Here is a 27,348-nt window from a genome sequence, read left to right as displayed (position 1 = left end):
GGTGTTCTTCTCTGCTCTGGTGACATTGAAGGCTGGGAGTATGTAAAAAAGACTGTGTCAGTTATGGAAAACAGAAAAGTTAAAATTTCTTTACAGATTTGTAAGGATTGGTTGCTACACAAATATGTACAATCATAAAGATGAACTGAAATCTGCCTTAAATATTTGAAAAAATTACTTTACCACATTCGGACCAAACATTAGTGGTTTAATATCATTAGTATAGCCTATCCTTAGCACTAGAAAGATGCTAGAAAGATGGAAAAATATGACCTTTTAGAGTTGAAGCAGCATCAGTTCTTTCCTCTCAGAAGGTGTGTCCTCAAACCACCCTCTACTTCACTTCAGTTTCCCTTATTCTGTTCATTCTATACATACTTGCAGCAGGACCTTTGCAGGAGGCACTGTGCACTGTCCTGGAATAAAGAATGGATAGATCGGGGGCTCTGCTCACAATATATAACTATTATTCACAGACCTTTTCTAAACGCACAGTCCAAAGTCTTGGTAAGCTAATAACACCTCAGAAAAGTCAGACATCACTCTCCCATTCGTTAGACAATTGTCATGGAATCAAATATTTAATGAAACCCTCTAATTTTGCATAGATTCTGACTGAACCCAACATTTACACTTTTGATTATTTTCTTGATAATATTTTGTGGTCTATTTATTTAGAGAAACCTGTCTTCATTTATAACAGACAGAATATTTAGGTCACACCACGCATTTTTATTTTTTCTTTGTCTGATTACTAAAAAAAGGATTGGACTGAACAGGAAATAGCTAGATAAATAACACACTGAAACCTCTTGCAGGACGACCATTTTAGAATTATTCAAGCTTTGTAGTATTATATTTTAAACCATAGGGGGTGAATGCGCATTCAACTATTATTTAGATATTAATTTCTCCTTCATGTTAGTGGGTGGTAACTGCTAAATCCACTCTTCACATTCTGAATAATTACTCCCTTAATGATGAACATATCATAATGGTCCATTTTAGTAAAATTAATATCCCATTTTTTTTTCACCCTGTCTAGAAATCATACTGAAACAAAGGGTGAACAGGAAGAGGAAGGACAATGTGAACTGATGGAATGCGTGTGTAATAGCTGCCTTCTCTGAGCAGGGAGAGAAAACTTCATTTGCAATCATTTAAAATACTGCAATAGTCCCTAAGCTTCTCCCTGCTCCTTCTATGTTTGATCCAAAAAAAAACACCACTTTTAAAGCTTCCTTCCATAATAATGCCAATCCTGCTATACCTCCAGCCCAGAAGAGGCACAAACAAGCAGCACAGATTTTTGTGTGAGTGCAGTTATGGTCTATCATTATTAAATGTCTCCTGGTGGGTGGGAGAGGCGCTTCATCACAAACAGCCATTCATCAGCTCTCACCCAGCCACTCACATCTGACCTCAGCAGCAATAATGCCACATCAAGTAGGCCAACTACCCAGTTTAGCAGCTGAGCAGAGAGCACAAGCTGGCTCCAAGATTAAGTACGCTGCTGCAGGCTTCCATTCCCAGGAGCTCCTTCGGCTGATGCTGTATTGATTGAGAAACTTTACCGGTAAGTATCACAAACAACAATAGCCAGGTCAAGACTGGCGATGCTTGAATGGGAATTCCCCATGGAGCAAACTCTGGGCCAGGTGCCCCTCTCATGATCTGAGCACAAGCTGAATAAGGTTTCCAAGGTAGGAAAGAGTGAGAACCTGCCGTTTAAAATGACATTTAAGCAAGTCCACGTGGGAACAGAATGAGAGACAATGTAATTATCTATTCCCTAGATTCCGACTGCCACAGAAGCCTGTCATCTCTCAGCGTTTCTATATTCTCCAAGCCTTCCACTTCTTGCTTTTAAAATTTGTTGGGGGTCCATGATGTCTAAGTCCAATATGCAAACACAGGCAGCATTCCAGTTAATGAAAAAGAAATACTGCCACGTTAACAATAGCCAAGCCATTTAAATTTGAGAAATAAAAAGGGAAATTTCTGGCTTATAATTCCCCCTAAGAAATGCATGTAATTTTCCTCTTACCAAGCGAGCACTAAATAAAAGGAATGAGCATGTATGTTCCATACATATATGTGTGTGTGTGTATATACAAATCGTATTTTTTGACAAGATAGATCTTACAAACCTGGCTCTTGTGGTTGGGAGCAGCTCTTCCACCATGGTAAGTACATGTAATACCAACTGCAGGAAGTAAGCTTCAGACTCCTAGGGAAAAATGATATGGTTCCTGGAACTTTAAAGCACACACATACACACCTGTGCGCACACACATACACACCTGTGCACATGTGCACTCTCTCACACATTTGATGTGGTCATTCTCACATCAAATCAGACTCTCATATCACATACATGGAGGATAGGATGCTACTCCATTTATAACCAGATTTTATGGGAAAAAGTGATGCTATTCTCCTTCCAATGTTTCTACTAATTCTTCTCTGACCTCCTTTCTCACCTTCCCCAAAACTACCTGCTCTCAACTCTTTCTGTCCTTTACACACACTTCTATTATCACACTAAATGATCATTATGTGTTTGCTAATCTGTCTCCCCTTCTAGGCTACTCCCTCTGCAAAAGCAGATGTTTTATATTATTAAATTTTGCCTTCCTAGGACTCAGTGAAGTGCCCTGCACATAACAGGTGCTCAGTAAATCTGTTTCAAAGTCAGCAATTGAATTGGTCAGGAGAGACAGTGAATTGTCCATCCAACAACTAATCTCCTTCCTCTTATCAACAGGACCTTAGCATTTTCAGGGTAGCAATGTACCTAGCTAATAAACTATCTTTATATCTTGTCAGATTGAAAGTTTGCAGGTTGAGCTATCATCCTAACTAGATACTAGCTACTAGGCTCTGTGGGCATACACTTCCTGCCCTTGCTGCTTCTTCAAGCATAAACTGAAAATCTGGGGCTGGAACTCAGCCAGTCTTAATGTTAACATCTAGACAAGGTATGTTGGATTATGATTACATTAAGATTTACCAGATATAAACAACCTTATTAACTTAAAAAATGCAAGGGGAAAATAAAAACCAGTAGCAAAAAGAACTTTGCTGTGATTTTTGACATCTATTTTTAGTGTTAAAAAGCCAAGTAGCTTGATAATACTGATGATGTTCTATAGTGGTTGTTACAAGTTAGATGACCAGCAAACTTTCCCCGCTGAGTCCTACAACCATCATGTCTGTCTCATGGACAGTGAAGGGGATTTATTTGATAATCACTGAGTATCATAGATCTCATTTTTGGCAATGACAAGAAGACAAACCTCAAAGGACCCCAAGTCTAGGAGCTAATCTTTCTGTCATTGTTCCAACTCAATTCCCAAGTGCAGCGGCAGAGGTTGCTAATTGCCCCTCAGTACCCATACTCCCTCCCTTCCCTTTCAATAATAAAACCCTTCAGGTTTTAGTTTAGGCACATGGCAGCCCAACTAGACACTATATTTCCCATATTCCCTTGCAGTGAGGTAAGCCCATATGACTGTGAATTGGCCAGTGGAATGTGAGCAGAAACAATGTAGGTAAATTATGAATCTATTTAAAGGAAGATGACTGTCATTTGCTGCCTCTGTCCCCATTTCTTTGGGGCTGGGTCATGAGTATAGTGGTGGTGAACTATATTTGATCTTGCAGATTAAACTCCCTGTGATAGGAATCAGCAAGCTATGGTCCAATAGCCAAATTCATCACCTGTTTTTATATGGCTTACAAGCTAAGGATGTTTTTTTATATATTTAAGCAGTTTAAAAATTAAAAGGATAATATTTTGTGACTCATGAAAATTATGTGAAACTCAAATTTCAGTGTTCAAAAATAAAGTTTTATTGGAATATAACCCATCCTTTAATTTATGTACTGATGATGGTTGCTTTTGTGCTTCAATGGCAGAATTGAATAGCTACAACAGAGACTAGTTGGCCCCTCAAACCTAAAATATTTACTCTCTGGCCCTTTATAAATTTTTTTTGCTGACCCCTGAACTAGGGAACGGTATAGTGTAACAAGAAGGATGGCACCAGGGTATATCTTCATGAAATGACCTCTCAGGTTGCCTAGAATCTTGGTGTTAAGTGAAATATAAGTAAACTTCTACCTTGTTCAAACACTATTATTTGGTCTTTGTTGAAGCAACTGAACTAATACAATTTACCTAAGACACTTTTAAGTATTATCAAAGACAAACTACACTGAAACAGAAAGAGAAAGGAAAAACTGCTTCTTTCAAATGAAGCAAAAGCCTCATACCATTGATGTTTCCATGAGCATTTGATGAGTATTTCCCCAAGACACACAAAGGAAACAACCGCACATTCTTGAACAGTGGAGAACATAGTGAAATAGTGCTGGTAGAGATTATTTAGCATCCTGGTGTAAAGAGCACTGAATTAGAAGAGAGCTTGTCAATGAGGCTCTCTCTCTTTCAAATTCCCCATACTCCTCCAGGAGGCTGTTGAAGTAACAAGAACTGTAATAATATTAATTATTGTTGTTATTATCATATAATTTTTATTGAGTGTTTACCCTGTGTCAGGCATCATCTTAAGATCTTTACATATAGTAATTCCTTTAACCCGCACATTACCCATGTAATAAGGACTTGTATTATCATTCTTATTTCATAACTGAAGACAAAGAGACTCAGAGAAAGTAACGACTGAAGTTCACTCTGCTGGTAAGAGGCAGAGTCAGTTTTTGAAACCAGACTCACTCCAGAGTCTGTGTATGTAACCACCTTTGATGTCATTTCTGATCTTGGCACAAAGTAGTAAGGACTTGATTCAGGGCTTGTATGTTAGCTAGGGAAGTAGAAAAGAAGGAGAAACGGAAATGCAAAGAACTCTGCAGAGAAAGACTCTAAGACCAAGATGGTGGCATCATTGTGGGAATGAAAGGCAACAGAGAATCTGGAGATAGTCATACTATAAGGAGTCCTAGAGGTCAGTCTAGTCTTGTGACTAGATGCTCCAGACATGGCTGAGCATCAAAATCAAACAGGAAGTTATTAAAATACAGATACTAGGACCCTCCATAAAATGATCAAATCAGGCCTATTCAATCAATGTCTCTAGAGCTAAAGAACTTTTAATAAGCCCTCCAGATAATTTTGTATCTAGCCTGGCAAAAAGTTAAGTCTGATACTATCAACATATGACAAAGATGTATAACAAACATCAGGAATGCTTACACACTGTCAGTGGTAGTGTAATTTGGAATAACTATTTTTGGGGAAAACACATATACATACCCTATGGCTTAGGAACTATATTCCAGAGTATATAACCAAGAGAAACTCTTGCACATATATACAAGAAAATAAGAACAAACAAGAATGGATAAAAGAGCATTTTTTTGTGTTAGCAATAAAAATGGAAACAAATGTCTATCAGCATGGGAAAAGATAAATAGTGGTGTATTCATACAATGGGCTACTACTATACATGAGTGAGTGAGTGAGTGAAGTCCCTCAGTCGTGTCTAACTCTTTGTGACCCCATGGACTGTAGACCACCAGGCTCCTCCGTCCCTGGAATTTTCTAGGCAAGAGTACTGGAGTGCATCGCCATTTCCTTCTCCAAGGGATCTTCCCATCCCAGGGATCAAACCCGGGTCTCCAGCATTGCTGGCAGACACTTTACTGTCTGAGCTACCAGGGAATCCCCTACTATACATGAGTGAAACTTAAAATGGCAGTTACATGCATTCGGCATGAATAAATCTCATAAAATAAAGTATGGCACAAAAGATAAAGTCACAGAAGCATACATACAATATGACTTCATTGATATATTTGTACAAAAATGAGCAAGACCAAATAATTTTTAAGAGTATATTTATCTATAGTAAAATTATAAAGAAATGCAAAGGAATGATAAAATTCAAGAAAATGGATTTGGAAAGAAGGAGAGGTATGTTATGTGTGAATAGTTCAGGGGTTTTAAAAATAAATATAATTATTTTTAATAACTATAATAATTTTAAAATAATTATATAATTAATAATTATTTATATTTAAAATAATTATTTTTTATTAACTGAGTGGTAGATACACATGCATTTTTTTATTATTCTATAAACAGGGTATATACATTTTATATATTTATTTGTGTATATGATGGCATTCATAATTTTTAAAATGTAAAAATCCAGATGAAATAAGATAGATAGATATATATAAAACAGGAAGTTTGAATTATCAGTAGGAGAGTGGTTAAATATATTAGGATAAATCCATATTATAGGAGTTTACATAGTTATTGAAAAGAATAAGTCCAATCTCAATACACTGACCTGGGTGGATACTGATAATAGATTAAGAGAAAAAAGCAAGTTATGCAAAACACATACAACCCCATCCATTTTAATAAATAACCACCAAAGAATCATCAAATGAAACTCTATACATTTGTATATGTTTGTGTGAACATGAAAAACAAGTATGGAAAGATAGGCACTGGTGAAGAGGTTGCCAATTGTTATCCTTTCAGCCATGCTCTCCTTCCTCCTTAGAATTTTTAATATAACTAGTTCTTATCTAGGCATCTTATCACTCAGAATAAAATACTACATTTTCCAGCCTCCTTTGTTGCAACTATGATCACATAATTCAATTTCAGTGAATAAGATGTAGATAAAATTGTGTGCTTAATGGGAGATAACTCAGGTAGGAGGGATTCCCCTGTGTCTTTTTTATTTCCTCTGCCTTTCTTTCTTCTTCTGGCCTTCAGTTTCTCTCTGTTGGATGGAGCTCCAACAGCCATTTTTGAGTCAAGAGATGACTTTGAGGATGGCAGTTATGAACTTGGATAGTGGAACAGAGAGACAGAAGCCTGAGTCCCTGATGACATGCTGGAGCTACTACCCCAGCCCTGGACATCCTACCTCTGGACATCTTTCTAGGTGAGAGAGAAATAAACTTCTATTTTAAGTCAGAGAGAGTGCAGCATTATCAAAATTTTTCTTTATATATCCATATTGTTTGGCTTCTTAAAGCCAGCACATATCGCTTACAATTTAAAGACTCTCAGTTTTTACAAAGAAGTAAAAAGAAAACCTTCCACATTCATGAGATACAATCGAGGACAGGTTTGGAAACCTCCTATCTCTCTTCATAGACAAGGAAGCTGAGGCCCACAGCTCATACACAGGTAGGGCCAGAACTGGAACTCAGATCTCCGGGATCCCAGTCCAGTGCTCTTCCTTTCATAGAAGAACACAAAATGTTTTAAAATGTGAGACTCTGAGAAACATGAAGCTTGGCAGAAATGAAATAGAAATAGCCCTGATTTCCACCAGGTTTCAGGTTTGCATGAAATACCCAAGTGCCTAATTCAAAAAAGATGATTAGACAGAAGGTAGGAATACATTTGAATCCAGATGAAATAACAGTTTTGTTCTAGAACGTTTTCTATGTAAAACGTGGCACTGTTTTAAGTAGTAAAACCTGTCTAGTGATTTAGACATGTGACAAGCTTCAAAACATTAGAAATCTTTTATTTTCTGACTTGTCACTGGGAAAAAAAGAATATGCCATCCAAAGTCTGACAAGTAGACCTTCTTTTCTCTTTACTAAAGTAATATTTTAAATTCCTAGCTGCGAACTTACAGATAAAGTTAGATAATTAAACAGTATGATATAAATTGAACCAAATAATTTTAAGCACTTAAAAAGAAAATACAGTCTTCTTTCCTTACCTAAAATGAAAGTCAATTTAGGGTTACATTTTTTGAATTATGAATTCCTAAACATTTCTGAAGTTTTATTTTTGTTTTTAATAAATTTTTAGTCTCCAGAAAATGATTTGCATCATTCTCTTGTTCAACTATGAAAACTTAAGTAAGCAAAAAGATTGGACTATTTCAAGGTTAAAATAAAAAAATTAAGATAAAACCATTTGTGTTTCCTCTAACCCATTGCCTCTCATCACACAGTTTAGCCACTGTTGCCTGCTGTGGACAATCCAGTGATCAGAGTTGGCCATTCTACCTGCTCCTTTACTGAGATGGGCATCTCTCATTTTCATGAGAGCTTCATTTTTGCTCACTTCAATTGCAGAGTTGAGAACATGTTTTATAGAAACTCTTTGGTGCTTTTTCAAATCAACTCAAAACAGGTAAAGAAATGCTAGATGACTTGTCCTAAGTTTCCTCCTCATACACAAAAGTGACAAGAGTTACATAGACATTATGAGTGGTTTTTAATTGTTACTTCATTGAAACTGAGCTTCCCTCCTCTAATATCGTGGAGTAAGAGCTTACTCCATTATTTCTACAATATTAGAAAATGGAGCTAGCTAAATTTCATTGTCACTAATGTGAGATCAATATCATATGTTACATAGAATTCAGAAAAAGAAGAAAATATACCACACTTACAAGTTTTCTTATTTTCTCTAAAAGGTAATCGACTTCTTAATATAAACTAAGAAGCTCAGGACATAAAGATGTGAGTGAGTGTCTGGTAGCACTTCAACATTTCATAGAACACGTGTTGCTAATGGCCTCTCTACTCATCTCCCTTCACTCACACACACACCTGTGGGACAGAGCACATATTGAACTTGAGTATCAAACACCAGAGCCAATTTATGGCAGGTGATAAGGACACAGTCTTACCTCTAGAAGCAGTTCATTTTTCAGTGCCAAAGGCAAAGTGTTTAGAAGGTATTTTATAGGCCATATATCCAATACACTGCAAGACATCTGTAGTTGCTCAAACTAAAAGTCCTTCACTAGTGATCAGCTCCTATTTTGCGCATGTGTGTGCATGTATGTATGTTCATGCACACATAACATGTGTGTGCACAAAATGGTGCCCAGCAGAATACTCTTTGGGAATTTTAGAGGAAACAGCTCTGATTGTTGGCTCTGCTTCCTCCTCTACAAGACATTCAGAGCAACATTCTAGGTGTTTTGTGCTGAGTTCTAGGCTCAACATAGGCGACTTGACTGTGATCTTGACCCATTCCCTTCACCACTCTGGCCTCAAGTTTCTCATTTACCAGACTGGAGTGGCAGCACTCCCACTACGTTAGACAGTGAGAATAAATGGGAGCGAGCCCTCTGAAAAACTTGATAGTACTACGAAATCGAAGGCACCCTTGTTGGGGAGTTAGAAAGAGGAGGTAAACTCCTTGTCCACCGCCTGACAAGACCACCCTACAACCAGTGCAGAGTCATTTCTTAAGCAAGGAGGATGAGTCACATAACAAAAGGTCTTGATCAAGTCACATTTAGGAAAGTAAAACAGCCCTAACACTTTATAGCATCTTTATGTGCCAAAGACATGATGTCCACAGACAGAAGGAAAAAGGGCCAGTGGCTCTGGCAAGCCCTCTTGCCACCATCCCAATGTCCCATGAGGGGACAGATGACCCAGACCCAGGGTGGAATGCCTCACCCGCTCCACAGCCCATTTAGTGAATCACCACACTGTAAAGTGTTTACCAGTTTTCACATGAATAAAATAAAAATTAACTTTCCTGAGTGTATATGATTTATCACAGTAAGTCTGTGTTAATATTTCCTAATCATAGTGACCTCAGCCTGCCAGAATGCACAGGCCCCTAATCCTCGCTGTAATGTTTTCTCATTAGCTACGCAGCATTGCCACACCAGTGGTAGCAACCAAGCTCCACCTCAGGCACCACTGGAATTAATTACTAGAAGAAACACTGCTGTTTTGAATTGTCATCTTGAATTTATCACTTGCCACTTAATGTAACTCATCTGACCTAATACCTCTATCGTGTCACCAGGGGCCTTGGCACGGGTTTCACCAGGGTAATAGCAGGGGGGTTCTGTATACCTAATGTGGCTGCGATGCCAAACACACAGCTGCTGGAGGCCTGGTTAAAATCCTACCCTGGAGGCAAAGCATGCTAACAATGCCCCTAGCAAATTGCAGATTACCCATACGTCATGTTCTATCTGAAGCTAAGACTGATTCAAAGGTAGGCCCGATACATCTAATTTCTCCTGCTTGGAGAAGATAATCTTTCATTTCTTTCGATGTAACAGCCCTTAACAGCCCTCACCATTGGTTTCCCTCTCGTATGTTTTTGAATATAATGAAACTATCTATTCAAGTATGGAAGGAACAGGGGCTTGGGGGAGACCTGTAGTGCTAGATATGGGGCCCTTTTCATATAAATTCTGAAGAAATTGCTCATTAAATCACTCATACAAAGAAAAGCAATTTCACCATTCATTATGTTTCCCCAGGAAAAGGAACAAAAGTGTAAGCCAAGTAGAAACCTGTATCGTACTTTCGCAGGGCTATAACTTCCCCTGCACTTTTGAGAGTGATTCTGTACCTTTATTAGGGAATTAATGATATGGCTAGTTTCATTAAGCTTGAGAAATTATTTCAGTATAAAAAATAAGCTTTGATGCATGCTCTGAACAACAGCCCTCTTAATCAAATTTTTTAATCTATAAAAACCATTATACTTGAAACTAACATTTTTCAAGTTTTTCTGCCCATTTTGGATTCACCTAAATGTCATTATTTTCATTTTAAAATTAGTCTTTCAGTTCTGCTGTAGCGCATCCATGCAGGTGGATGTGTGTATATATACGTACAAATTCTAGCCCCTAGAAGCTTACAGATATGATAATGTAATACTGGAATGTAACACGAAAGCATGAAAATCCTACTGATGAAATAATAAGCAAAATAGATTTACTTTGATAATGACAATTTCCAGCCTATTTCATAGACAAAAGCATTTCCTTTGGTTACCATACTCTCTACTATGCATAGTAAACTTTGAAGATGTATAATGCAATATAAACATTAATAGTTACACAATTGTGTTGTTTTAGAAAGACTATTTATAGAGAAAATACAAAATGCCTCCCCAAAGTATACTTAGACCTAAGCCACCATAATCTTCCTGCTCATACAGCAGGAAATCTAATACACCAGCTCAATAAACCTGGAGGAAACAAAGGTTTTATGTAGCATTAAGTGTCACAATATTAAAAAGCCCATATTACTTTCAATTGCTCTTATAAGCTTCTTTTTAACAATCCAGAAAGTTGAGTGCCCTTTTAAGAAGAATATTGTCCTATGTGGTAAAGGGTAGAGAAGGAAAATCAGAAAACTCGCCCCTTCACCTGTGTTGATTCTGACTCATACCATGGGTGCTTTTACACAAGGGTCTCTCTCAAACTTTCCTCTTTTATACTGTTTTGAATTGTCAGGGTATGTTCTGTCAAAGGTGACATAACATTTAAAAAGGTATCAAAAAGCCTTGAGGGCAATGCCTGCTCAGCTACATAACCTCTTTCAAAGTTGGTTTCCTTTCCTGTAAATGTAACATTGTGGGCTATGAGCTATTGAAGCTATAATTAGAGACTGTAAAGCTCTTTCAAAATACCAAGTCCTTCTTTCCACAAATGCTCATTACAAATGGTAATGTAGCAACAACAAAGATCACTACCCCTGAAAGTGTAAGTTTTCCCCAAACGGTGACAGTGGCTTTTGTGAGTTTTACAGAGAGTCTAAGCATTCTGTAGCTGCCTAATTAATACCTAATGACAATGATGAACCACTGGTGATATTCAGCTAACTAATTGGGGTTTTATAGTATCTCAGAAAGTTTCAACTTAATGGCCATTAAAACAAAGTATCTTCTATTTCTATTGCACCTGCCAACTCCCCAAACTTTCTACAAACAGAAATTCATTAATTGAGGTTCTTTAATGAAATATTAATGATACAAAAGTATATTTGAAGTCTTAAGAAACACCCAGGGTCAATAAACTAACAGTGTCTTTTAAGCAGCAATTTTCCCCTTTTTGTTGCCTGGGTAGCTCAGGCAAGGAGGCCTAACAATCCTACACTGGGGTTAGTGGATCTGAATCCACTGGGCTGTCTTTTACATTCCTCACTGTTAGGGTGAGTCAAAGGTTTATTCAGTAAACACATAATTTTCAGGGTTGTGTGAACTCTTGGAATCACACTTCACGATATATACATGCGTAAGGAAGTATGACACTATCAAAGGATTAGGGTAGTCTGCAGGCAGGTGATGGCAAAAATCCTTCTCCCTCCGTGCAGATGGTCTGGAAACTGCAGCCTTCAGGGAGCTCTATGGCCATGCCTTATGGTCAACCTTGTGAGCTAAATTATCTTCACCCTTTTGGAATACCTAAGTTGTTAAATGTCATGGTCCTACACCCATACAAACCCTCTTCAGGCAGGCCTTAATGCAGAAGCTCTGTGAAATCTTTTGCTGATCTTAAGGTATTTTTAAATGACTTATAATGAAAAGTTTTAAAATCCCAACTGTTAGAATTAAAAAGTACCAGGGCATGCTGGGAATCAGTGGCATTTAGTGCTGCTGTCTTGTATAAAATGAAATCCTAAATGGTTTGTCCTAATGGTATTGGCAGATGTGGTTTTATATTTTTAAATTTCTTGGAGTTGCTGGAAAGGAAAAGAGAACATATAGATATGCCTATGCAGATGAAATGACATCATAAAATACCTGACTGGGAAGGAAGGGGACTTGCTGTGGCTGGATTACTTGTTATTGAAACAGGGACCAAGAGCAAAGAGAAAGTGTATCATCTGCAGCTGAATGTTTTCAATTACTTTTTATCGTGCTTGGTCATTCTCACTGTAACACATACATTAGGATGAAAGATTATTTTACATCCTAAGTAAAAGAAATGCACATGTAGTTTTTCCTCTGCAAATGGAGACCTTGTTGCCTCTCATCACTTTGAAATCTGACAAATTTGTAGCTGTACCTGTACAGTCACCAAAATGATTCTTTTCTGTCAAATTATTCCCTTTCATCTTAATATCCAATTTCATCACAATTAACTGTAAGAGCCACATAGTTTATGACTGCACACGCCTAGGTAATAATTGTCACATGGGGGTGTGTGTTAGTTGTTTAGTAGTATCCGACTCATTGTGACCCTATGGACTGTAGCCTGCCAGGCTCCTCTGTCTATGGGATTCTCCAGGCAAGAATACTGGAGTGGGTTGCCATTTCCTTCTCCAGGGTATCTTCTTGACCCAGGGATCAAACCCTGGTCTCCTGTATTGCAGAAAGATTATTTACCATCTGAGCTTCAGGGGAGTCCCTGTCACATGGGTATTTAACATCAAATATACTGCTTCTTTCTTGACTAGAAATGCAATTATCGAAGATGCACCTCTTTAATTTCCTTTTCGAAAACACAACTGTAAAACAATCAAATCCTATAGCTTAAGAATCAAAGACAAAGAAAATATGCCATTAATGGAAGCTGCACCTACAACGTAAACAACTCCACAACAACTCTAATGTTAATTAATTCTACCAATTGGAACTTCCTAGGGCAGGAAGTCGGCACTGAAGGACACAGTTCAGGACAGCCACTGAGAAAAGCTGCTTTGTTGAGCAAGGGCTGTTCTGAACAAGGGTCCTTAGACATACATCCCTAGCTACATATCTTTGCCTTATCCTGGGTCTCTGAGGACCAGCATAGACCCCTCCACCTCCCACCCTACCTCCTGACTCATTCATAATATTCAGGGCTAGGAAGAGGGAGATTACATACAAAATATTTTTCCCTACCTGGAAAACAATCTACCTAGAAGCACATTTCTTGTGCTGACGACTGTGAGGCTGGGCTCATTGCAGCCATTGTCATGCAAGCACAGTTGTAAGTAATAATGTGGCCTTTAATGACGGAATGATGGACCTGCCAAACACTTGCTCCTGCCATAGACTGCTTGCATTTCCCTGCTGGAGAGCGCAGAGATGCCCATCTGGGAGTTATTAACATATCCTCGTCAATTCAGAACCGACTTTAACATAATCCATATTTGTTGGAGAAAGTCCAACATCAGCTTGAGAACAGCAGTCACGTGCCTCAATGACACATTTCAAACAGCACACACAGAGCATGCTTGGGCAGCTAAGCAATTCAGAAATGCAAATAGCTGAAGCACTCTCCTGACTAGATAAAAAGGACAAATCCCTTTTGGCAAGAGACTGGATGTCCTCTTAATGTCGCAGAAAAATAACCACACCAGGAAAGGCACAAATTCCAGGGCATCGATTTGGCTTTGGTGGGTCACTGAGAAGGTATACCTTTGGGTATATTCCAATCATGTTGGTGTAATTCATCTCAAGTTGACCCTGGACTTCAGCTGTTGTCAGGCAGAGCTGGGATTCCTGGGATGCAGGAATACAGATGCTCTTAAGCCAACGGCTTTGCACATCATACATCTGCTTGTTGACATATGTATAAGCACACACCTCTCCCTTTAAAAACACAACAAAGAGCTATGGGTTCCACTTCAGCTTCATCTCAGCTCTTATTCTGAACTGGTTATCCATAATAAACACACCCCCAGAAGAAGCTGGATTGGTACTGTCTCTATATATAAGTCCTCAGGAAATCAAACTACATCAAAAGATCATGCAGTGGCCCTGGGAGTTATCTCCAAACTAGGCATGATCTTTGTGGCCATAGAACACACCCCCACCAGTATTTTCTCAATGATTTTCACATTACAGTCCATCAGCTAAATTCCTTTGGCTGATTGATATTATTAGTGGTATCTGTGTTTTATAAATGAAATAAATTAAATAAGGGGGGGAAGCATTTTCTTGAGTCCACCACCCATCCCTATTGATGTGGATTTTGGTGAAACTGCAGTAAAATCCAATTTTTAGATTATGTAAACCAAAGCCAAATGCAGATTCTTCCTTCAAATATTTAAATAGACTCACAGTGCTGAATTCCTAGATAGTAGTATTATACCATTATTAAATTTTCTATATTTGATAATTATATGTTGTGGTTTATGAAAAGATGTTCTTGAGAGACACATGTTGCAGGTTTTAGAGATAAAGAGTTATGATGTGTGCAACTTTCTCTTACATAATTCAGCCAGACAAGAAATAATAATGAACATATATACATACACTGAAAAAGAAAACAAATATGGCAAAATGTTCACAATTGGTGAACCTCGGTGACAGCCATTTGTGTGTTCCTTGTACCATTTTGGCAACTTTTTGGTGGGTTTGAAATTTTTCAAAATAAAAAGTGGGGAATAAAATAAATTAGATTCACAGAAATTAATACATAATTTTTAAAAATAGAATCTACTATTTAAAAACTTTCTCATTCACTGTTTTTTTGCTTGATGTTGACACTTTGTATCAAGGTATAATCTCCTGGGAGGAGAGGAAGACAGAGTAATTTAAAAACAAAAAAAAAAGGTGGCTTTCTTATCTCTCCTTGCTAGTTTCTGGAACTTTGCATTCAGTTGGATATATCTTTCCCTTTCTCCTTTGCTTTTTGCTTCTCTTCTTTCCTCAGCTATTTGTAAAGCCTCCTTAGACAACCACTGTCTTCTTTCATTTCCTTTGGGATGATTTTGGTCACTGCCTCCTGTACAATGTTACAAACCTTCTTCCATAGTTCTTCAGGCACTCTGTCTACCAGATCTAATCCCTTGAATCTATTCATCACCTGTAATGTATAAGCATAAGGGAATTGATTTAGGTCATACCTGGAAGGCATAGTGGTTTTCCCTATTTTCTTCAATTTAAGCCTCAATTTTGCAATAAGGAGCTCATGATCTTAGTCACAGTCAGCTCCAGGCCTTCTTTTTGCTGACTCCATCTTTGGCTGTAAGAATATAATCAATCTGATTTCAGAATTGACCATTTGGTGATGTCCATGTGTAGAGTCATCTCTTGTGTTGTTGGAAAAGAGTGTTTGTTATGACCAGCATGTTCTCTTGACTGAACTCTGTGAGCTGTTTCCCTGCTTCATTTTGTACTCCAAGGCCAAACTTGCCTGTAACTCCAGGTATCTCTTAACTTCCTACTTTTGTATCCCAATCCTCTGTGATGAAAAGGACATCTCTTTTGGTGCTGGTTCTAAATGGTTTTGTAAGTCTTCATAGAACCAGTCAACTACAGCTTCTTGGCATTAGGGCATAGACTTGGATTACTGTGATATTGAACGGTTTGCTTTGGAAATGAACTGAAATCATTCTGTTGTTTTTGAGATTGTATCCAACTACTGCATTTTGGATTTTTTTTAATTTATTGACTATGAGGGCTATTCCATTTCTGCTAAGGCGTTCTTGCCCACAGTAGTAGATACAATAATTATCTGAATTAAATTTGCCCATTCCTGTCCATTAAATTTAATTCACTGATTCTTAAGATGTCGATATTCACTCTTACTATGTCCTGCTTGACCATGTCCAGTTTACCTTGATAGCATTCCAGGTTCCTGTGCAATACTGTTCTTTACAGCATTGGACTTATACTTTTACCACCAGGCACATCCACAACTGAGCATCGTTTCTACATTGGTTCAGCACTTCATTCTTTCTAGAGCTATTAGTAATTGCCCTCTGCTCTTCTGATCCCGAAGAAAGGCAATGCCAAAGAATGCTCAAACTACTGCACAATTGCACTCGTCTCACACACTACTAAAGTAATGCTCAAAATTCTCCAAGCCAGGCTTCAGCAATATGTGAACTGTGAACTTCCAGATGTTCAAGCTGGTTTTAGAAAAGGCAGAGGAACCAGAGATTAAATTGCCAACATCCTCTGGATCATTGAAAAAGCAAGAGAGTTCCAGAAAAATATCTACTTTTGCTTTATTGACTACACCAAAGTCTTTGGCTGTGTGGATCACAACAAACTGTGGAAAATTCTTCAAGAGATGAGAATACCAGACCACTTTACCTGCCTCCTGAAAAATCTGTATGCAGGTCAAGAAGCAACAGTTAGAACTGGACATGGAACAACAGCCTGGTTCCAAATTGGGAAAGGGGTACATCAAGGTTGTATACTGTCACCCTGCTTATTTAACTTATATGCAGAGTACCTCATGTGAAATGCTGGGTTGGATGAAGCACAAGCTGGAATCAAGATTGCCAGGAGAAATATCAATAACTTCAGATATGTAGATGACACCACCCTTATGGCAGAAAGCAAAGAACTAAACAGCCTCTTGATGAAAGTAAAAGAGGAGATTGAAAAAGTTGGCTTAAAACTCAACATTCAGAAAACTAAGATCATGACATCTGGCAAATAGATCACTTCATGGCAAATAGATGGGGAAACAATGGAAACAGTGTCAGACTTTATTTTTTTGGGCTCCAATATCACTGCAGATGATGACTGCAGCCATGAAATTAAAAGACGCTTGCTCCTTGGAAGAAAAGCTATGACAAACGTAGAGAGCCTATTAAAAAGCAGAGACATTACCTTGCCAACAAAGGTCCGTCTAGTCAAAGTTCTGGTTTTTCCAGTAGTCTTGTATGGATGTGAGAGTTGGACCATAAAGAAAGCTGAGTGCCAAAGAATTGATGCTTTTGAAATGTGGTGTTGGAGAAAACTCTTGAGAGTTCCTTGGACTGCAAGGAGATCCAACCAGTCTATCCTAAAGGAAATCAGTCCTGAATTTTCATTGGAAGGACTGATGCTGAAGCTGAAACTCCAATACTTTGGCCACCTGATGTGAAGAACTGACTCACTGGAAAAGACCCTGAAGCTAGGAAAGACTGAAGAAGGAAGAGGAGGGGATAACAGAGGACGAGATGGTTGGATGGCATCATTGACTTGATGGACATGAGTATGAGGAAGCTCAAGGAGTTGGCGATGGACAGGGAAGCCTGGCATGCTGCAGTCCATGGGGTTGCAAAGAGTCGAATATGACTGAGCGACTAAACTGAGTAATTAACAACAACAACAAAAAACTATAGAATATACATCTGAAAATGTCTAGATGTGGAAGAGAACATGACAAGGAGGAGTGATTTTGATCAAGTTATGCAGAAATGGAAAACACGGTGAGTTTGGAAAGATACAGTTCACCTTAAGGATGACATTAGCCAAGGTCTTTAGCGACTCAGCATCCCTCTCCCCCAAGAGGCAGCAGGAACTAAAAAGAGTTTAGGTGTTAGAAGCCACTTAGCCTCATAAAACCATGCATTTATTGCTATCACATTTCCCAGAGTGCATTGTCATTATTTTTTGATGCTTTACCTTATTATTCTGTGTGATCCCTAAAGGCAAGTATTACCTCTTCCTGATTTCCTGACCCCCAGTCTAGGACTTCAAAAGTAGGCACATAGTAGGCATTCAGTACCGTTTGTTGGATGAACAGCCATGAGAACTTTGGATACATATGTCTATCATTGGGGGTTTCCCTGGTGGCTCAGACAGTAAAGAATCTGCTTGCAATGCAGCAGACCTGGGTTCAATCCCTTATCAGGAAGATCCCCTGGTAAAGGGAATGGCAACCCACTCCAGTATTCTTGCCTGGGGGATTCCATGGACTGAGGAGCCTGGTGGGTCTCAGTCCATAGGGTCACAAAGAGTTGTACATGACTGAGTTACTAACTCTTACAATGCTGCATATGTATAACCAGGTTGAATCTCAGTGAGTTAATGGGACTGGAAGTGTTTACGACTTCACAGATCATGTGACCATGTGATTATGGCACAGGGAAAAAGGAAGAGAAGACAAAGCCTTCACTAACTGTACAATAATGGTTGCCTTTGGAAGGGGGAACTGGGTTGCTGGTGGTCAGGGGTGCTTAGGAGACTTATTTTTTCATTTACAGCCTTTCGTTCATCTGGATTTTATATAATGCTAATGTATTTTCTATTCAAAAGTAAATAAGTAGCATTCTAAAGTATTCATGAATGACTACTGGAATATGAGTTTCCCAGCCACTAAAGAGTCCATCTAAAAAAAGTTTCCCCTTTGCTCACCAACCACCATCTAGTACTAGAATGAACAAATTTATTGGTTGAATAGTTTATTGGTAGATTAAGTAAGAAGTAAACTGAATCCAATCCCTTCACACAAGGCCTCAAATCTGCTTTTCCAAGCTTGGGTCTTACCCAGTACAACTCCACACAGGGCCATAGAAAATTCTTGCTATTCTCTGAGCACCTCACATACTCTTCTGCCTGTGTTTGCACAGTCTCTGCCTGGAGGAGTCCTCCCCATCCTTAGAGGGTCAGCTCAGATGCCTAGTCCTTTCATGATACCTTTCCTGAAACTCTCACCAATAATCAAGAGTTAATCCTCCAGTTTCTCTACTTTGCCATTCATTGCACCTTACTTGATGTGCTTCATTAACACATTACTTACCATAGAGCTGGACATAGGTAATCACCGTGGAGCAGTGCTTATATCTCGGGGCTGTGGAGCTATGGAGTAACAGCTGTGTGCACAGGCTGTCAAGGCAACCCCACAGGTTCAAATCCTGTTTCCATAGTAGAACCAAGACCTCAGTTTTCTCACCTGTATAAAGGTAGCCTTAGAACCCATTGCAAAAGGGTTGTTGTGAGAATTAACTTTCTTTACATGAGACCTGAGACTGGTAGTAAATTTGCAACCCAATAGTAAATTTCAACTTTGGTGTGAAGTTCATGTAAAAATTTGGCTTCCAGGCTTTCTTCAGCAGTTTTGTTTCAGTAGGTCTTGGACAAGGGTGGCTTGGGAAAGTGTGCTTAATGAGTGTCCCACTCAATTCTGCACAGAGGCTCTCTTGGACTTGGATTTTAGAAAGATTATACACGATGAGTGTTTCTAATTTATGATCCATATGTTTAGAAACACTAGGGAAGGTTTAAAAAAAAGCCCATATAAAGTCCCAACCTGAAGATTCTAATATAGCTTTTCTTAGGTGGACCTCGGATACGAATATTTTAAAAATCCCCAGGTAACTCTGCCATGCAGCCAGGGCTGAGAGCACTTGTACTGTCTCCAGGTCTCTTAAAAAATATCTATTTAAAGACATTAAAACACAGCTGAAATGGATTCCCCTTGAAATAGATTGTATATAAAACTAAGGATTCTGAAGACGTGGTTCTTATCTAAATGAATAAAAAATCAGAAAAGATAAATGCAATCCAAGTATATAGTGGTCAAATGACCATTCCTGCTACATTAGCTTCTCTTAAAAACTTCAAGACATGGAAATTGGTGAGCCTCACCCAACATTAGCACACATCCATCAGGAAAGGGAAAGCAGTTGATTGACAGTGACATTTGCTATGTACCTAACATTTGATGCATGAAGTTTTTAACTTGGAACATTTTCGGAAGGCCATGGTTTATTAACTGCTATGAGAGTTCCTGGGCTTCCCCTGTGGCTCAGTGGGTAAAGCGTCTGCCTGCAATGCAGGATACCTGTGTTTGATCCGTCGGTTGGGAAGATCCCCTGGAGAAAGAAATGGCAACCTACTCCAGTACTCTTGCCTGGAAAATTCCATGGAAAGAGGAGCCTGGTAGGCTACAGTCCATCAAATCACAAAGAGTCACACACGACTGAGCAACTTCACTTCTCATGCAAGTTTTAGGCATGTATTCTCCTACTTAACAATGACCAAAACTACTTATGTTTTTAATGGAACGGAACAAGCAAATCAATCCCATCAAGATACTACTTTGTATATATGCATCCAGCAAACCAAATTTCTAAAAAATGTAATTTTTGACTCTATAATCATCCACGAATGTCAGCAAAAAATAGACTAATGTAGAACATGAAACAAATTATCAGTATAAAAGGGCAAAATTGTTAAGGACTGTAAGATTTTGTTTATTTTTAAAGCCAATCTGAAATATCCTGCTCTTAAAAAAAATAAGATTAAGGTAGAGAGCAAGTAACATGTGTGAAGTGAATAATATTATGCATCAAAATGAGCCATTCTAGGTACTGAACAACAGTAAAAACTACAAATGTATAATACCTGAATAACAAGTCATTTATAGAGAGTTATCAGGAAGGAAAATGATGTGATTACAACAAAGTGAGAACAAAATTTTTCCCATTGTAGGTTTTCTTAGAATTTAGGTATTAAATGAGACATGAAACTATCATCAAGGAGATAACATTTTGGCTCAAGTCTGAAAAATTATACTTTTTTCAATAATATGCAGCAAAACTAGCCTCTGAGTTGAATATACTAGCATTTCACTCATTTGGAATCATGAATTGAATCACTCCAACTTTAAAACCAAGCATTCTTTTTCAGAGCACTGTTTTTAGATTCATTATGGAAATACAGTCAAACCTCGGGTGTTACATGTGTTGTTTTGTTAAAAACCCACATGGTCCTCTCCTTAATTTCTATTGTACCGTATTCTCTGGACTATCCTGGGACTTCAAAGTCAATGAAGCATCATGGAAATACCATGTTTGGACAAACAGTTCTTTACCCGGCACTTTTATGTACAGCCCCCAAACTTGTCCATACCAACACACCAAATCCCCTTTTTACTTTAATCTCAATGCAGTATGTCTTCAAATATTAAGCAATAAAAAATTTAAAAGATTTTCCTTTTCTCTTCATACAAATACCCCTGCCCTCCATGCCAAAGAAAACTTAGTATTGTGACTTTTGATGTCCAAACCACTAGAATTGGTGACTTCTGGAAGCCTCAAAGGAGAGACCCTGGTGTGTATACATGTGATCCACAGCCATCACCATAGATTCCAATGCAGGCCCATGAGCCTCAAAGGGCAAGTGTAAACAAAAGCTCTCATTAAACCTGAGTCTAGCATTAGTAAGACTGTCCAAAGATTACATTTAAAGATAACTAAAGTGTTACTATATTCCTTTGTGCAGCCCAGCCATGACCCTAATTAATGTGTCTAAGGTGGACATGTATTTCTTCAAGTAATGGGTGGTTTTGTTTGGACAATTAGACCAAGCTGACAAGGAAATTTTCCATCAAACCAAGTCATAAAAAGTACATTATTCAGCATTATTATGAGTTAAGCAGTATTTATTACCTGAACTTTACAATACTCTATTATCAATCATTACCTGCCATTAAGGTATGTTAACATGAGATCAAAGAGAGAAGCCAAGCTAAACAAACAGTCATGTCTACAAGTCACTTTAGTGCTGTTCATTTAGAGAGAGGCAAATGCCTTGAACTTAAGGATGGACAATTTGCATTTAACCAGAAGATGCAAATCAGCTGTACTATGGCAAGGCTGTGATTATATAAATTCCATGCTTGTTATTCAATTGACAAGACAAAGCTGGTTTCTAAGGAATTTCGAAAAGAAAAAAATGTAGTCAAAGTAAAATGTGAGATACAAAAGTCCAGTTTTGATAGGTGCTAGTAAAGATTCATTGCTGTATCAATTCTCAGCAACAATGCTGCCTCGGAAGTCACTAAAAATGATATCAGCTGAATGGATCTAAAGAAGAGACCGAATGTTTTTAGCAAAGTTGTAAAACCTTGCAAACCACCTCCTGAACAAACAGTCTGAAAGCTCAGAAGTCTAAGACAAGCTTACAACGCTCTGATTTTAAAATATATTCTTGTCGCCACTTCTTCCTTCTTACTCTGGAGCCAAGAGCACAAACAAGGTTTCTGGAAGTACCTCTTTGAAAGTATATTCCTCCTTCTCTGCTCTAGAAGCACTTGATTCCATCCTTTCTGAAAGAAAGCTCTTTCATTAATGTCCATTGGCTTCCTTCCCCATGTCCTATAGCTGATGTTCAAAATTCAAGAGCTAGAAAGGGTTCAACTTCAGCTCAAGGTTATCTACAAATATCTGGAAAACTCTTTAATACTTCTTATTGTACAAAATACAAGAAAGAGTCTGAGGATTAGACACCCTTTGAAATCTATATCTACTTTTTCTAACTGTTTAAGGTGGGCAATAGCATCCATGGCAAAGGAAAAGATGTCATATTCTTATTTCCTTTACATTTAACATTAGGCAATCCTGCAGACTTAATGTGATATTATTGCTTAATGTAGAACACCAGTGGAAATCATTTGCCAAGTTATGTTGCTTACAGGTATTCTTAAAAGTTGTTAAATAAGCTAATACTTAGGATCAACCCCTAGCCAATCAGCAAAGTATACTGAGCACCTCACTGAAATGGGGGACTCACAACAGGACAAAACCTGGCCTCTGTCTTATGAAGTGCAAGACTATACACAGAAAGAGGGCTAACATTCTTGGCCAGGGGCTGGTGGGCGAGCCACTGAGCATATATTCCTTCAGGGCACACGGGGCAGAACTCTGAGTTAGCCACTGGGCAGGTAGGATGCAAGCTGGGATGGGTAGACTTCAGGCAAGCTAACAGGGGCAAGGCAAAGCCATGTTCAGTGGTCAAAGGACTTGAGCAAAAATTCCTATCTGTATATAAGTGACCCTTCATTTTCTACCCAAAGAGCTAGGTTTATAGGAATACATATGGCATGAATAGACCAGTCTGACAGCTGTAGAGAGAATCTGTGTGGGAGCTGAGGAGGGATTTGTAAGTTTGGAATGTATGTTTGGTACCAAATAGTGAAGGCCTTGAAGGCCAGATTTTGAAGAAGTCGATATAAATAGTGCTTATCCCTGCTTCTAAAGAGGGGCATGGCATGAAGAAAATGGCATTTGGGGAGGATTAATGTGGTGGGGAAGTACCGGGGATAGGCTAGAATGTGGAGTGACTGGAAGCCACATGATAACTTCTGTTATCGTGTCAGCCATCTCTGCAGGAGGTAGGGTCTAGGCATAGGCTGCTGTGAATGGCAATGTGTAGAAAACTGGAAAGAATAGAGCAGTGAGGGAGAGGATCCCAAAGCTTGGAGCCATTGCTGTGTGTGACAAACATGAATGCTGGGGTGCTAAAGTGGTGATATCTGAGTGCCTCCTAATTTTCATCCCCTCTTTTCTCTTTTACTAACAGAATCCTGAATTTAGAGGCAATATTGCAGAATGGTTTAAATAACACATTTTGGAGCTAGTCTGTGAGGATTTGAATGTCCCTCCCCATCACTTACCACCATCTGATGACCTTGGGTGAGTTATTCTACCTCTTTGTGCCTCAGTGACCTTATCTGCAAAATGGAAATAATTTTAGTGCTTATTTCATGGGGTTGTTGTATGTCAATATGGGCAAAGCTCTTAGAACAGTGCTTGGTTCCAGGAAGCACTATGTAAGCATCAGCTGTTACTATTAGCTGAGCACATGGCCCAAGTACTTCGAGCTATGTGTGATCATATGACTACATTATGATCATTAGAGTGTGACCAGAAGTGATGTGTACAACTTCTAGTGAACTCTTGTAGGGGCCCTCTTCCCCTTCCTGTTGGTAGGATCATGGACATGATGAGACCATGAGAAGGGAGATGTGTATTGCTGACACTGACCTGCCATGTCAGCTCTGGGCTGCTTATGATCAGATTAGTGCCTGAGAAAAATGATCTTACATCTGATTTAAGTCATTATTATTTGGGGATCGTGGTTATAACACTGATCTGTATTCAAATACATACTGGTAATTTTCCTGGACCTGGATGAAGCCTCTGGGGGACCTCTGTGTTACTACACAGGGGCTTGTCTCCAAAACTTGGCTGCTGGAGGTGAAGAAAGAGTCTACACCTGCCACTGCTTAAAATGGTATGGGGCTCCTGTCTGTCAGTCTGTCCATAGCAATTAGACTTTCAGCTCACTTCAACCCAGCTCAATTTACCTGCAAAAGAGGGCAGGGCTGTCCCTGCTCCTTGGCAACCAAGCCTTCCTCTCAGTGTGTCTTCCATGCTCATTTTAATTTGATTTTTACCCACATAAAAGTATTTGTGTTCAAGGATATCCCTGTGACACACTTGAGTTGTCACCTGTTCCCAGCAATGGCCATACCTGAATTGCTGAGAAAATGATACAGTCACAAAAAGATGATGAGAGAGGTGGCATTGAATGTGCAGTGGTGGTGGGACATACAAGGAATGGCCAGTTGCTGCTTGGAGATGTAATCTGATTTAGGAGGGAATATGGGGCCAGGTGATACAAACAGAATTTGCTCTTGACTGGCAATTTATAGCTAACACCCAAAACCCTGTGGAAGAGACTTAGAACTTTAGGAAGAGCAATTCCATTCCTTCTAATCACACAGCCAGGGTGCCCAGATGTAGTTAGCTTGCATGTCTTGAAACTGTGTTAAGTAAATTCTCCATCCAGTCCTTCCTCATTATAACTGCCATTTGAAACTCTCTAATGACTGATTTGATCCTGCCTCTCATTTCTCTAAAATCATCACTGGATCTACACAGCCTTTTATTTTAAGTGGAAACAACTTAAGTTAAAGCTATAGATCTCAAAGTCCTCTATGATATGATACCTGTATTTCATATTGACTTTAGCTCACATTTCTTCCTTTACAAAAAGAAAGATTTCTTCACATCAAGCTCCTAAGTTTTCCCTTTTTCCTGTCACTGTTTGGTTCTTTATACCATTCCATTATTCTGGAATGACTCTCCACTTGCCCCTGATTTCTCACCACTGAAATATAATCCATTCTTCAATGAACAGATGATGTATTTCTCCTCGTGTAAAAGCTCCAGTCACAGTCTGTTAATCTGATTTCCATCATTTTGACTTCTCTTATCTCAATTTCACATGTTGCCTCAAATCACATATTTGTTAATGCCCTATACTTCCTACAATGTTGTCAGTGGCCCAGGATCTTAAGAGTCCTTTTCTGATGTCCTCACATTGTATGGACTATCACCTCAACCATTCACCGAAATAGTGGGCTTGCGATGAACATAGGACACTATAGGAATAATGGAATTCCTCTTTTGGGTTTAACATAAGACTCTGCAAGAAAGAAGCCCTTTCTACTCCTTTATGGAATTGTTAAACTGGATGACATAAGCCAGACAATTCTACATGAAGGAGGGAAGCATTGGGAATGAAGGAGAAAAGCAGTAAGGCTACTATTTAGAATGACAGTCAGGGAGAGAGGGCAAGTAAAGCACATCATATAGGTCAATGAAGTCACAAAGCTCCAGATTTAGGCATCCCCAGATCTGGGACCTAGTAAGTCTTTTCCAGTGTTCTTGCTTGTTTGAGGCAGGTTCTCTATTCCTTGTGAATAAGAGTCCTCACCATTTACATATGCTGGGAGGTTTACAGTATTTTGAAGCATGTAAGATAAAGTTACTCTGAACACATTCCTACTGTGTTTCTGATCATCTGTGAGGCAAAACATATGTTCTTCTAAAGATTCTCACTATTCTTGTTCATTTAAGAAAAGGGTATTTGATAAACACATCGGATTGTTTGAAAAGGGCTTATCATCCACCCTATCAATTATTGATAAGGGACTTATATTTCATGGAAAAAAATCCAAAGACTGGTAAGGCCATTATACTATCTAGAATTGTGCCCTGTCTCAATCTTCAAATTTAGGGGGTTTTGGAACCTCTTAACCAATTCAAATGTCACATTTCTAATGGCCCAATAAAGTACCCTGCTGTAGTTCTACATGCCTCAGAAACCAAGGGGCAGCTTCTAATAGATTGGTCTTCCGCCTCTTATTGAAAGGAAACATTCATCTCCAGAAATCCTGGATATCACTGCAAAGAAACCAACTTCTGCTCACACTGTCAAAGATTTCAGAAGTACTCTGCTTACGAATTCATCAGTCTTGAGTGCAGACTTTAAAGGAGGACAGGTCATACACGCTTCACACTTTTTAAAATGAAGTTGAGGAATAATACCCACCACCTGGCATTATGACAGTAAAATCTAGAACTTGTATCATTTTCGGAAGGTCAAGGGGAAATGCGCTGGCTAATTCAGAAATAGAAATGGCTATACTGATGCAACCATAAGTCAATTCTAAGTGGGTAAAGAAATTTTTTTTTACAACATTATTTCAGAAGTGATTTTTGTTGTTCTGGATTTAAACCAAGAGATATTCATCAAGTCTGTACAAATATACAGATGGTTCTGAAGTTTTGTTGTGAAATACTCCCTCACAGAAAGTGCCAAGCTATTAGGGGAAGGAGGAGTGAAAATTCTCTTGGGAAGAAACTGGTTCATACCTCTAGCAATCACAGCCTAAAGCATTCATACCATTAGAAGAGCCTATAATCTGAAAGCTGTCATGTGATTTTTCTGAGCGTTTTCTTAGGAGGATGGAAGAGGCATCAATATCTGTCCATTTGGTTCTATCCATTGCGCCAAATCACTTGAAAATTTTGAAAAGAACAATAGTCTGAAAATCTAATCAAACTAGACACTCAGTATCCAATAAGTGACCCCAGCTGGGCAGGTCCTGAAACTTAATGGTATATTGAGACCCTGAGGTGACTTCTGACCATGTCACAGGGACATCACTCACTATCAAAGGCTATAATAATTCTTTCATGGCTTGTTGGGGGAATTTGTGTGTGTGTGTGTGTGTGTGTGTGTATGTGTGTGTGCATGTGCAAAATTTGGCCTCACTAAAGTTTATCAACAGTTGATCATTGAAGATACTCTTCAAAACTTTTCTAATACTTCAA

The 27,348-nt window shown here is 38.7% G+C and overlaps 1 protein-coding gene and 1 long non-coding RNA gene across 33 annotated transcripts in view; one reads left to right on the top strand and one right to left on the bottom strand.

Moving 5' to 3' along the window:
* Positions 1–27,348, bottom strand: part of LOC145543551 (uncharacterized) — a 570,959-nt gene that overhangs the window by 352,630 nt on the left and 190,981 nt on the right. For 3 of the 32 annotated variants that reach the window (XM_081585372.1, XM_081585370.1, XM_081585371.1), the window contains one exon: positions 2,151–2,230. The exons of the other annotated variants lie outside the window; for them this stretch is intronic. In XM_081585372.1, coding sequence (XP_081441498.1) covers positions 2,151–2,230 — 80 coding nt within the window. The remainder of the gene's footprint in view (positions 1–2,150; positions 2,231–27,348) is intronic. 32 annotated transcript variants of the gene reach the window in all.
* LOC145543554 (uncharacterized) lies at positions 1,419–8,217 on the top strand. Its single transcript, XR_014080858.1, has 3 exons — positions 1,419–1,576; positions 6,758–6,929; positions 7,962–8,217. It is a non-coding gene; the product is annotated as an uncharacterized LOC145543554 (long non-coding RNA).

This window comes from Giraffa tippelskirchi, chromosome 3 (genome assembly GCF_054371585.1).
Source record: "Giraffa tippelskirchi isolate mGirTip1 chromosome 3, T2T-mGirTip1v1.2.pri, whole genome shotgun sequence".
Taxonomy (NCBI): domain Eukaryota; kingdom Metazoa; phylum Chordata; class Mammalia; order Artiodactyla; family Giraffidae; genus Giraffa; species Giraffa tippelskirchi.
The sequence above is the reverse complement of the archived record's forward strand: the minus strand, read 5'-3'. Positions and strand labels throughout refer to the sequence as shown.